A 13,049-nucleotide genomic window follows, 5' to 3' on the forward strand; every position below is an offset into this window, starting at 1 on the left:
GAAGCTTTGTAAATGGAAGGCCTAAAACTCAAAAGTAAAATACTATTATTTCATCAATACCAGAAAGAGAGTGTTGAAAAGATTGCAGAGCTTCATAAAGCACATTAAAGCCACATCTGATATTAGTTGAGACAGTTAGAAATAGGAGTTGAGAGGTGTGGAAGCTAAAAAAAATAAAAAATAAATAAATCCATAGTTGCTCTGTAATGCAGTTGGTAGGGATCTAGTCCTGTTTAAAGTTTCTTCTCTCACCCTAATAAAGACATGTAAATGAAGTTTATATTTCAAAGTGTAAAAAGCAGTATATTTCAGATAGCTGTGAATCCCTGCACTAATAATTAAAGCACAACATTTCAAACCCTCAGATTTTTATTCTGGTTTAAAATCTGCCTTAGACTTCCTCTGTATCCTGGAACAAGGTATTTCTTTTCTCTGAATGTTGATCTCATAGGCTGCAAGTTCAGCGGTTTAATTAGCTATCCTTTGTAACACAACTTTTAGTCTACAGCTCGAAGTTTTGATATTGGTACAAGAAGCTACTGTTACGCCTTTGTTGCCACGAATACTAACATATTGTTAGCAGTAAAAATGAAACATTGCCAGCATCATTGGAGCTCAAATGTTCTGAAGGAATATAAAAGATTTCAAAATAATTTTAGCAGAAATAATTCAGATGGAGTGGGTATATATATAAAAGACTCAAAATTATATATAGTAATAATATCTCTCTATATACAACACATTTATTATATAATAATAATTTAAACAGATCGTGCTTAAATAAAGAATGGTTGTTTTTACCCTGATTTCTATCTATGTTTTTGAATTTTATTGGCTAATGTCACTTATGTTTGTTGCTGATTTTTAGATAGATGTTCAGAGGGATTATGTCAACAAGATTTGGCGGAAAGGTCAGAAAGGTGGCATCAGTGAATTTGGACTTCCTTATAATGTGATTACTAAGCAACTTATCTCTCTTAACACTAGCCAGTGAGTAACTTTACAGTTTTATTTTTCTGTAGAGTAACTGTTCTAGTTTCTGTGACCGATGGTTTAAAAATAAATAAATAAATAAATAAATCTGGGATCCAGCACCTGAAAAGTACAACTATTTGAAAAAATGGCAGTTTTAAGATAAATCAGACAGTAGAGAAATGTCTCGTGTTATTTAGTCTCATGCTATTTAATATACCTTGGATCTGCCAGAAAAGCATTCAAAGGAGAAGAGCGACTTGTCCCATATCACCTTTGCTCTGCTCTAACTTGACAGTGAATTTGATTAATTCATCTTGAAATTAATATTCCTATGGGGACGGAATATTAAACAGTAACCATGAGAGTGAGTACTTAACCTTAGCCGAGCTTTAGACTGACTATCGGTACTCAGATGTGGCTCTTCAGCTTTCACTACCCTTTGGCCACAGTCTGATACCCTTTGTAGCCCAGCCATGTGGTTGGATATGTATGTACTGTATTTTAACACCTGAAATCCACATATTACTTATAGTATAAATCTGCACCATGTTTCCCATCCTGCAGCTGTGCAACATCATGGGTTATGTGAAGAACTTCCTTAGCATCTAATACATACCTAGAAGCCAAGAGCCCCTTGCCTCTGGCCTGTTCTGGTTTAATTCCTCTATGTGAAGCCCCTTGCCCCTATTGCTCCCACTGCACACACTTTGATTTTGTGTTGGTTATCTGACAGCTTATTTTCAAGCGCAGACACTTCTCACGGGTGGGCATAATGGGCATGAAAATATGGTTAATAAAGCAGGGCTGCTAACAAAAGATAATTTTAAACATTTTATTTTCATTAGCAATCGAGACTATTTAGATGTATTCCAATGTAATTATGTTTACTAACGCTTCAGTTCTATTTTCAGATTTGATGATTGATTTCTGTACAGCTAAAGCCATTGCAATTTATTCTCGCAAATTAAGCAATTGCAAGGTTTCCTTATGTACGCAACTTCTAAAAGCCTTATCTGAAAGCTATTTATTCTTTATTTTTGTTGTTTTTAAGTCCTACTTTGAAGAACATTTATTTGATGGAGTTTCACCCTTCTCTTGGTCTGGTGTGCTTGATCCCCAAAGTTCTTGAGTATATCTACCAGGAATACTACAGCATGTGTAGACCCAAAACGGCCAGTAAAGCGATTGATTTAGAAAAACAACTACTTCAGCTAGCACTTAATGAGTGGCTGACTATGGAAAAACCACAATCTTTCTACAGCTCTCAGATTCAAGAAGATGTAAGTTCCACTTTTGCTTGAGTTAGTAATGACTGTTTATAGCCAAATGCCCAGGATTGTGATCCTGCGTAGTTCAATTATGTTTGTTGGTTATGTTTGCTGTTTTAGTAATAATAATAAATTATAATTTATAATTTAATAATTATAATATTTAATCAGTTCAGTTACTTTCCCAAGCTTGGTGAAGATCCATTCCATTTACCTTAAAAGTAAGATTTTTTTTTTTCTGTAAATGAACACAAATGTTGAACTCTTGATCTCACACCAGTACAAAATGGGAACAATCAGCTTAGGGACTGGCAGAACACCACTTTTTAAATGGTTATGAGATCACAGTAAGTCTCAGAATTTTGTATGTGTTTGTCTACAGTCCTTCAACAACAACAGCAAAAAAGACTGGACATTAAAGCAAATATTGTTATAGTTGAAGCTGGTTATTACTATAATGTGCACCATTTCCTGGTGTAGGACTCTGAATTTCTTTGGTTATAATTTTGATAAATACTAATTATTTTGAATGAAATTATTGATGCTAGATGTCTTTATTGCGTTGATTTAAAAAATATACTTTTTAGCCAGCTTAATTGATGCTTGAGAGCCAGAAATGGAAAATAAATGGTTTTGTCTCTTTTCTCTACATGTTCATAGTACAGCTGTGCTTTGGAGCATTGTTAAAGTTTGGAAAGGCTCAATAGGTAGTGATGTGCTATATTTTCATTGCTGCCAAGATTGGCCATCATAAACTAAAGGAAGATATGCAATTGCACAGTGTTTGTTAGGGAGGAAATATGTTCCTGTGTTCCCTGGTTTTTCTATAATGTGAGGCAAATCAGGATTTTCCACTTATTGCAGTAACGTCTCTGGACTAAGCTTTGACTATGCTTGATTTGGGTCTGAGCACTGAAAGTGGGCATGAGGAGCTGCAAACTTTCACTGTCATCCATATTGCCTGCAGTGGAGGCAGTGGTGGGTAAGAAAACACAGAAACCATTGCAAGGCAAAAGGGCACAGCCACCTCAGATACTCCCCTCCCTGCCCTGGAGTGAATCCCGAAAATTACTTAGCCAGCATCCCTCTGATGCCAATAAAATCCACTGGCAGTGTTCCACTCTTCTTGCACACTGCAGATGACAAATGATTCTTTGCTTTTTTAATTTTAAATAAGTCAGTGGCAGAGATCTGTACATGGATCTTAGAGTTGTCAGCCTGCTGTTGCCAAGGGGAAAAGGGAAATTTCTTTCCCATTCTTTTTCCTCCAAGAGAAGCTAAGAATGAGACAAATGCATGCAAGAAGGCAATGTTTAGAAGACAGTAAGGCTGTTAAAGTCATGCATTTAAATTTTAGAAAATTTGCCTTTGCCAGTGCAGATTTAATTTGGTTTGCTTTTGCATAGATATGATGATGCGGTCTTTACATGATCACTTTTTTTTTGTATGACTCTGTATGCCATAATCAACATTTCTCACCTTCCTGGACTGCTCCGTTTGTGACCCTAGACCTCATTCTTCCATGTTTTTCCAACCCTTCACCAAAGAAGGTTTTCCAAGATTCAGTTTTTATTCCCCATATGACTTCCGAGACATCCTTCAACTTTGTAATAAACAAATTACCCAGGGGTGAGGTACAGATGCTGCCAGCCCGGGAACAGGTACTTTTAAAAGAGAGGCCTTATAAAAAGAAAAGTGAATTCTGGAACTACACAACCAAATGATCCATAGGAAGCTGGGAGATGTTTCTCTTACCTCAAGCCAGGATCTTATACAACATATAAGATTATATTATTTATTTCCTTGAGATAAATGTCCAATTCACAAGCACACCATATGATAGACATGGTCTATTCTAGTGCTTCACCAGCATCACCATTAGCAAGTTCTCCTTAATGTCTAGCACAGATTTGTCTTGCTGTGATCTAAGCTTATTTGTGCTTCTCTTGTCCTCTTTGGAACTAGGGATCCTGCTATTCTCTTTGTAGCAATTCTGTGGAGAAGCACATGAAGATAGGCTGTTGTGTCACACCTATTCATAGTCACAGAATTACAAAAGCACTTTGTAAAGTGCTGGGAAAGAGGGACAAAATAAAGTTGCACAACTTCTGCCCCTAAACTTTGGGGTGTTGCCTTTTCAATTTTTTTCAATGTAGCTGTGAAGGTTTCAGCAAATAGCAGGTGTTGAAATCTAGACTTGGTTACTAATAACAGCGTGCTTGGGTTCAGACTTCCTCATGTCCTGTGATTCACTCATCACAAGCAGCAAAGCATGAAGCCATTCAGTTCTAATAGTGGCCACGTCTTCCTGTGTGACATGAGCAGCGTGGCACAGTTGTACAAGCTGTGGCAGATAGAGATGAAGAGCATTTTTTCCTACACACAGAGCCAGGAGCTGTTCCTGCTGACATGCCACAGCTCAACAGCTAATGGGCCATTAGCTTCTGTCTGACTCCATGTTACCTAGCTGCAGCTTTTTAGCATTTTCCTTTCCTGGGATTTCTGCTCTTCTGTGGGCTTCCACCATCCCAACAGAAGAGGGGTCCAGCTCTGCTGAGTTAGTTGACCTTATGAGTTTACTGTCCTCGTTTTGGGAGCATCATACCTGCAATGGCACGTGTTGGGATCTGCACAGTCGTTATAGTAGGAATAGCCTCAGCTAGTAATGTGAATCAAGTTACAGAGCCCCTTCTCTAGAAGGATATATACATCTGAAAGCCTTCAGAATTCTGATAAAAATAATAGCAATAATAAAAGGCAAATATCTTGTGTTCCAGGAAATGGACTTTATTAAGTCCTTTGTGTACCTTGGAAGCAAGTGGAAAAAACTCCAGTATATTTTTAGGGGTCAGGAAAGGTCAGGGTGGACCCAGTCCTGACCTTGCATGTGTTGCAAGTCAGAAGCAACTTCAGTCATTAAGAAAAACAAAAAAGAGATCAGTTCCCTAAAGTATTTAAGAACCTTTGTCATCTACATGTAAATGATGGCTGTTTTTCCTTCTCTTGCAGTTATTTGCAGAGGTACTGATAGAGGACCCCATGCTGGTGCGAGAGATTGCTTCATCACTGTTAGAGATGGGAGCAGATCAAGAAATAATGGAAGGCAGAGGAAGGCAGTTCTTGATGCTGGATTCCTTCTCCACACTCCTGGAGCTTGTCACGCTCCGCCATCGCTTGATAGAGGTGGCAACAGAGAGTGCACAGTTAGCCAGGTTAGTGGATTAGTAGTGCCCGTTTCTCTATGATGACCTAGGAGAGATGTGGTTTGTAGGAAACAGTGACTTTTAAAAAATTGGCCAGCTACTATATCTGGGAAAAATCAGAGGGAGAGGGCGCACTTCCATTTTTGTTGTGGGAGATACATTTATTTGTCATATGGAATTGGGGTTGCAGAGGTTTGCTATATTCAGAAGTTGAGAAACAGATCAGAGACCATTTTTGAGGCTGTTCCTCCAAGCTTAACGGAATTTGCCCAGTGAAAATGGGAATCCTGTGATCCTACTGAAATTTTATCGAAAGGAAAAGAAGGAGGAATTCACTGATCAAATGAATGTGAAATGCTGATAATTATTTTAACTGCCTTCTTATGAAAAAATATTGCGATATAACAAAAGACACACAAGAAGCACAAACATTTTTTTCACTACCAGAAAGAGAAAAGCATAAAAATTGTCCTGGATTACTGATCCTTGTGAACATAATAAAATAATCTACACAAAGGAAGTCAGTGTCCTGCAATTAGGAAATTATCACATTAGCTGGAGATGATGACAATTTGTACAGGAAGACAAAGAAGATAAGGACTGAGCTAATGGGGAGACCACTAAGGATAGTATTTAGGATTGTATAGGACTTGGGGATGCAGGTTGTTGCTGAAGTTCAACTTGCTCAACTCCATATTACCTGACGTTTTTAGGAATGAGCTCGGTAGAAAGCGGAAGAGTGTGTTATTAAAATTAGGACATTATAGTGCTGGAAGATTAAAAAAAAAATATATATATATATATGGAAAATAAATAGAATATCTTACACAAACATGGTTCTAAGGACTGGGGTAGTAGGAATAAGATAACCTTAAGCTTTGTGTTATTAATGTTTATGTGTAATATTAGGAAAGGAAGCTCTCGTGTGAGCTTTGAGCTTATTATTTGGAAGCAGTGGAGGAGGAGGAGGAGCTGTATGTCTGGCTTTTGGATGACTGAATTACCAACATTTTGCAACCATGGAAGGGGAGGAAGTCATGATATCTTACTGTGAATCAGGCAATGAGTTTTGTTTCCCATAGAGATAAGGAGAATTGATGCTTTGTACGTGATTCTGGTGAGGTCTCACCTAGATTATTAAGTATAGCTTGGAGATTTGTGTTCAGGAAAGATAAATTCAGATTCAAATGGGAGCAGAGATGATCTAATAGGATGATGAGGGGAAATAGAGAATGCGTTTTACAGAAGCAAATGAAATATCTTGGCTTGTTTGTCCTAGCAAAAATGAAGGCTGAGAGAAGATATGAGTGTTCCCTATAAATACATCAGGAAGATAAGCACTGGGAATGGAGAGCAGTAATTTAAGCTAACAGCCAATTTTGGCAGCAGAACAAATGGATCTAATCACTGTGAATAAATTTAAGCTGGAAATTAAATGGAAATTTCTAAGAATCGGACAACAAAGTTCTGTAACAAAAAGAGCAGAGGGTAGAAAACTAACACAGTTTTAAAATGTGGCTTGATACTTTCATGAAAAGGATTTGGGGGACATGATTGCTTGCAATAGCAAAGTTTTGTGTATTAGGTAGATGACACTCCAGTTATATTTTCCCCTTGTCTCAACTCTTCTTCAAGCTTTCTTCTGGAAAATTTATGCTCCATATCAAAAAGTCAGAACTGTTTGTTTTCAGCGGCAGAAAACCTAGACATATCTTTAAGATATGTGAACCATGACAATGCAAACTTAGTTTGATGGAAAACCTAATTTTCTGTCACAACTCTTCTCCATTAAAATAAAACCTTCTTGAACAGCTGTAATTTGCTATCTGGAACTTTATTAGGCAAACTTACAAACACGTTCATTTACTTCAACCCAAGTAAGTCCATGAAGCAAGAAGATGTCTTTTCTTGGTGATTTGTGTTTCTTGTTTGAATTATCAGATTTCTAATAAAATACAGATTCTAATTAAACTTACTCCTCTGGTTGAGTTATCTTTGTCTTCCAATACTCATGCATGCATACACATTTTTTCTGGTAATTAATATGGGGTAAGTTTAGACTGCGACTTTCCATTTAGTTGAAAAATCAGTATCAATTCACCTTCTTTTCATGAAACCGGTAGGAACCTAGTATTTTGAAAGCCCTATCTTCATGTTATATTTCAATGATATTTATCAACTGATGTAAAAGTTATCCAGAGGAGACAGATGAGCTGACCGGGTGGTTACATGGCTGCCTTTGTTTTGGGGTCAGGTCTAAGAGGACATACTCACCGGAGATGACATACCTAGAAATCCCTGAAAAGCAGCAGTAAATTGTCATTTTTTTCTGGTAAAGGACGATAATTCAGTGACAAAAAGTAAGACTTCATGATGCATATATAAGGCCATTAAAGCAAAACGTTATCTTCATTTAACAGATGGTTAGGTCAGTCTGAATGCCAGTGTAAATATACGTGGTTTATTCAGGGTGACGTTTTGAGGGGCTATTTTTACATCCTCACCTGATATGATGAAGTTTACTGTTCATTATATTATGAACTGTTAGACACTCAGATTCAGACTGAAACATCAGAAAGGCTAGTATTTTTTTTCCTCTTGCTATGCAGAGTAACGTGAAATAAGAGCACCTACATTTGTGGATTCCTCTGGAGAATTCCATTACCACATCTTTCAGACTTTTGGGTGATCTGCAAGAATTACTCCTATTACTTGTCTGTCTGTCCATACCTGAAGTGGAAGCTCATAAGTACACGTTTACATTGTATGAACTATTCCTGATAGCCCTTCTTGCTTTGTTCTTCAGTGTCTCTCAGCTGCACAATTTAGATGGTAGTTCCTTCTATGATCTGATGAAAAAGGACGTGCTTTGGTAGAATAGTAAAACTAGATAGTGCAGATTTAGTCTGAATTTTGCTTCTCTCTGGTTTTGTTTGACACATTCACCTTTTGGACACCTTTTCTTTTGTTTTACCTTTTTTTTTTCTTTTCTCTGCTCAGTACCACTAAACTTATCTGTGTGTTGACGTCTGTGCTGTATAAGCTATTAATGTGTTTGTACTGGTTAACTGTAAGAGCAGTATTTGCAGTCATTACACAGGGCTCTGTTTTAAGACCTTGGAGTTGATTTTGGATGTGTTCCATGTGATTATTGAGTGATGTGCATGGTGTCTTTCATAAATTTTGTCTTCCGCCCTTTTCTTTCTCTAACTTTGCAGGCAGGGAATGCTACCTTAAAGCAGCAACTTTAAAGAACTTTAAGTTCTTTAAAGAACTGAGAACCATGACTTCTAGGCTCCATTTATGTCTTTATCACATTCTCACAACGTAGCTTCTCAGTGACCTGATTTATTGATTGGTAAAACACCTGTCTTAGGTGCTAGGAGGAAGGAATAATTGTATTCCTTTGCAGTCTGAATTAAAAAGCACATTTCTTTTTATGCCATCTTCTTGTATTACATAAAAAGAGCGATCACAGGTCACTGAATACAGTGATGGATCCTTAGGGAGGGAGTATAAACAGTGTCTAACTTCTGGTGCTTTGGAGATTTCCTGAGCTAATAGTTACATCTAGACCATGTGTTTTTGCCTGCTGATGCACTGCCCTGATCATTTGTCATACTGGGGAGGTTGTGTTGGGGTTTTGTCATACTGGGGGCTTTCTTAAGTTATGAAGTCAGTGTTTTCATCGTAATTTTCATAGTAATACTGTGTCTGGGCTCTGCTTGGCTATTGAAACCTCCTCTTTTACAGTCAGTCCTCCTCCCAGTTCCTTGTCTAAAATTATATTCTTCATTGTAGACTCTCAGCTTACTGTTTATAAGTCCTGTCTGTATCAATAGAATGGTAAATGCTAAGCAAACATCAGCTATCTGGATAAAGCACTTGTTCACTTCATATCTACCATGCTACTTCAGGTGACAAGAAATGTTTGAAGTTGAATGCTGATGTTATGTTGAAATGAACCTGCTGGATGTAAATTTCTAGGTGAGCATTACTTACAGCGGAGAGAAAGTTAATTTTTCAAATACATACACGTTTTTGTTTCTAGGTTATATAAGGCTTTTGCAATGGAAACAGGTTTTGGGGAGTTCCATTTGTATCTGAGGCCAGCACACTTTGAATCTGCAGTTCACAAGGAGAAAGCAGACCATCTCCCACCAATATTCATTACCTCTCTCTTGGAAGATGACAGCTGTGTTGACAGGTAGACTGAACTTTTTTTTTTTGTTTCAGAAGACACAGTCTCTTTAGGTTGGATGTGCCCAAGTCTTCAAACTGCTTAGGCTCAAATATAGGCCACAAAAACTTCAGTGATTAAGATATATAAAATGATTCACGTGGAAAATGTAAAATGGTACATGATTATTTTCCTTTTCCTATACAGCCTGAGATCAAATAATTCTAATTTAAGACATTGAACAGTGAAAGTGAGGAGACGCAATTTGTGTGGAAAAGTGACAGTTTTGGAACTAAAATGCATTCTCTTTTAAAGCGAGAGATGCCCTACAATGCTTAGATAGATGCTATTCTGAAAATGGCTGCCACAAAACCTGAAGGTAGCAAACCAGAACCTCAAGAACTGTAATGGGTAAACTCATAATTCTGAGCACGGAGAAAGCTTATTCTCCTAGAGTTATACTGCATTTTATGAAGTGACAACTTTGATCTTTGTTTTGCACTCAGTGACTACAAATAGATCCAATCTCTGCACTGGGTAAATACAATCTATCATCATCCCTCTTCCCCTGGGAAAAGTGACTGGAACAAGTAGATTTTGCATTTGCTTTGATTTACTTTTTAAAGAATTGGTACATATGTTTGTATATACACACACTGGTTTGTGTGTATTTTAGACCAAGCTTTAGGAGGAAGAAAGGAAAAAAACTGTGAATTTTCTTACAACATTTAGGAAGGGCATTCCTGTTATTCCCTATTGCTATCAAAGGCAATAGGGCTCTCTTCCTTCCTGTGTGTATACCACTTGCAGTCATGTGTTGTTCCTCATATCCCATTCACTTGTGTACGCTCTTGCCATCTGCAAAAATCAGGATGTTCCAAAAAATTTTTAGCAGTTGCAATCAACTTGGAAGAAAATCTCAGCTGCAAGTTGAATCATGGCCAGTGATGAACATCAAAGTACAGGAGACAGGAGGGCAGTGAAAAAAAAAAAAATAAAACACAGTAGGCCAATTATTCTGCTGTATACTGCTGGCCAATACAAGGCCAGCAAGACATCATCAAACTGAACAAGCAGATTTTTCAGAGGTTTAGACCAAGCTCATCCAGGAAGAGCTAGTGAATCATTGTAAATTTAAGCACAAAACTTCATGAGTAATATTATTCTTCTTAGGAAACTATTTCTGAGAACTCAAGCAGCATTCTAAGATCTCTAATATAGGAAGTAAATTGTCCTTTCATCCTCAGTTTGGCTTCAATCTGTGTTATAAATTGTGTTTATAGATAATTTTATTTCTGTTGCAGATATATCCCATCTAGCTTACCATTAAGCATTCAAGAAATCGACAGTCATATTGGAAAGTTTAGTTTTCGTACAAGAGATGCTGTTATGCAGGTGAATGATTAAATTTTCAGAATAAGCGAAGAATGTGTATTATTATTATTTATTTGCTGGGGTGTGTAAGGGCCTCAACTATATGTTTGCTAGACAATACAGACTTCTCTACACTTTGTTTGAGTGATAATATGATTTAGTCTACTGTTTTGTAATTAACTTTATAAAATTACACTGAAAATGTGGTTGTTCAGATTGTGGCCTAATTCAGATATCCTTACTGGGATGAAACTTGTTAAGTCAGCAAGATTTTGTCTGAGGAACTTCATTAAATAAAGCACGATGCATGCATGTGGCTGTGTGCATGCACAGTAATAACACCGGGTGCAGAGAGTTCTGTAAAGAAAGAAAATGACCTTAGTCTTCAGTGCCATTTTCCATACTAAGTCCTTTCCTCTGTTGTATGAGTGTATAAAAGCAGTATTGCACAGTGCCAAGCCATGGAGGCTTCTTCTTTAAAGCTGCTCTCAGTCTCGTTCTTGCCATCAACTCACTCATGACTTGTACTCTACAGCAGGGTGGCATGTAGTAAAAAAGGAAAAACAAATATATTTTCTTCGGTATCTACTCCGTTCCCAGCCTGGTTGTGCTTTGCTGCATGCTCTGGTAACATCATGCTCTGCAGAGTAGAGCTGAGAATAAAGCCCATTAAATACAAGTGAACTTGATCTCTACATGTTTTCTTGATCTCTACATTTATTCATGTTTCAATGATAACAACATCTACAGCTATAGCAGAACGGTCCCTTACCCTTTCTTTCACTAAATTAATATGCTGAAGTAGTATACGACAAAGAGTGATATCTGTAATGCAAAACACCTTCAAAACAGCCAAGGCAATGCCTAGTAAATGGCTAATGCATAAAATGCCTAATGCTTTGTTGTTTTCACTCTCCTTAGCTCTTGTGTCCATCTGGAATAAAGAACATGCAACTTATCCTTGCCTGCCAGGTCATTCAGAAAAATGCTCTTTTGGCAGCTGTTCAGCAAGCCTCATTTTGCTACCTGCTCCAGCCTGCCCATAGCCTGGATATAAAGGTTAGCATCACCTTTCTCCTCACATTGCACTAGTAATGGGTTTTGTCAGACTTAGCCCAAAGAGGGCATCTGTTAATTCTGCTTGTAATTGATTGGATGTTGGTCCTGTGCAACACTTGGAACAGCATCACTGATGACTGCAGGAACTGCAGGGATTGTGTATTAGCATATGACATAAAAATAAATAGTGTCACAGCGGTGATTTATTTAAAGTTTATTAGTTGGGTAAGTGATGAGGCATAGCTAAAAATATACCTCAAGGTAGGGCTGAAAGAGATTGGAGATGAATTTGATTCAAAAGGCACTGATGAAATTTTATAGCCTGTAGTATGCAGGAAGGCTAGCAATCACAACCTGACCTTGAAATATGTAGTCTTCTGGGATGGTGATACCATCAGCTCCTGCTGCTTTAATTTCTTCTGTCTTCTGAAAACAGAAATAATGGTCAATGCTCTTTCCTATGGGAAATATTCATGCCAGTGGGAGCTGAGCAAGCCAAGCAAAATGGCCAGGGATTGAACTCTCCTTGCCTTTTCCATGGGGAAGGAGGGATCCACAATTTAGCTGAATGCTGAATTTGCAACATTATACCCTTGAGATCTCTGTTCTTTCGTCAAATGTATTTAAAATTAGGCAGAAGGTTCAAAAGATGTTGGAGGTGGTTTGAACCAGCTAAGGGAACAAGGCTAAAATATTTCCTATGTGACATCAGTTTCTTACTAAGTTTAAAAAGGACAAATAAGCTTCATCATGGTTCCCAGTTGTCTCATTTTAGGTTATTCAGAGCAGTGTGTGGGGGGGGAAGCCATCCTCTGCTGCTGTGACTTGCAAGCTCCTGAGCATGAATTGCCATTCCTAGAGCAAAACATAGTATATAGTTTCTATATACTTCCTTTCTTTACATGTAAGGGAGCTGATAGGGCCAACACTCACCCCAAAGATTGTAAGCTTCATCAGAACAAACCTGTTTCACAGCTGCCTGGCTTCTAT

At 37.7% G+C, this 13,049-nt stretch overlaps 1 protein-coding gene across 1 annotated transcript in view; it reads left to right on the forward strand.

Annotated features, from left to right (window-relative positions):
- Positions 1-206: 206 nt before the first annotated feature.
- Positions 207-13,049, forward strand: part of LOC309876176 (coiled-coil domain-containing protein 162-like) — a gene marked incomplete at its 5' end in the record, with an annotated part of 58,348 nt that continues 45,505 nt past the window's right edge. Inside the window, 7 exons of the mRNA XM_082756175.1 lie at positions 207-215; positions 869-990; positions 2,027-2,255; positions 5,253-5,455; positions 9,498-9,653; positions 10,931-11,021; positions 11,922-12,059. Coding sequence (XP_082612301.1) covers positions 207-215; positions 869-990; positions 2,027-2,255; positions 5,253-5,455; positions 9,498-9,653; positions 10,931-11,021; positions 11,922-12,059 — 948 coding nt within the window. The remainder of the gene's footprint in view (positions 216-868; positions 991-2,026; positions 2,256-5,252; positions 5,456-9,497; positions 9,654-10,930; positions 11,022-11,921; positions 12,060-13,049) is intronic.

The sequence above is a fragment of the Aythya marila genome (genome assembly GCF_965140915.1).
Source record: "Aythya marila genome assembly, chromosome: 3".
Lineage (NCBI taxonomy): Eukaryota > Metazoa > Chordata > Aves > Anseriformes > Anatidae > Aythya > Aythya marila.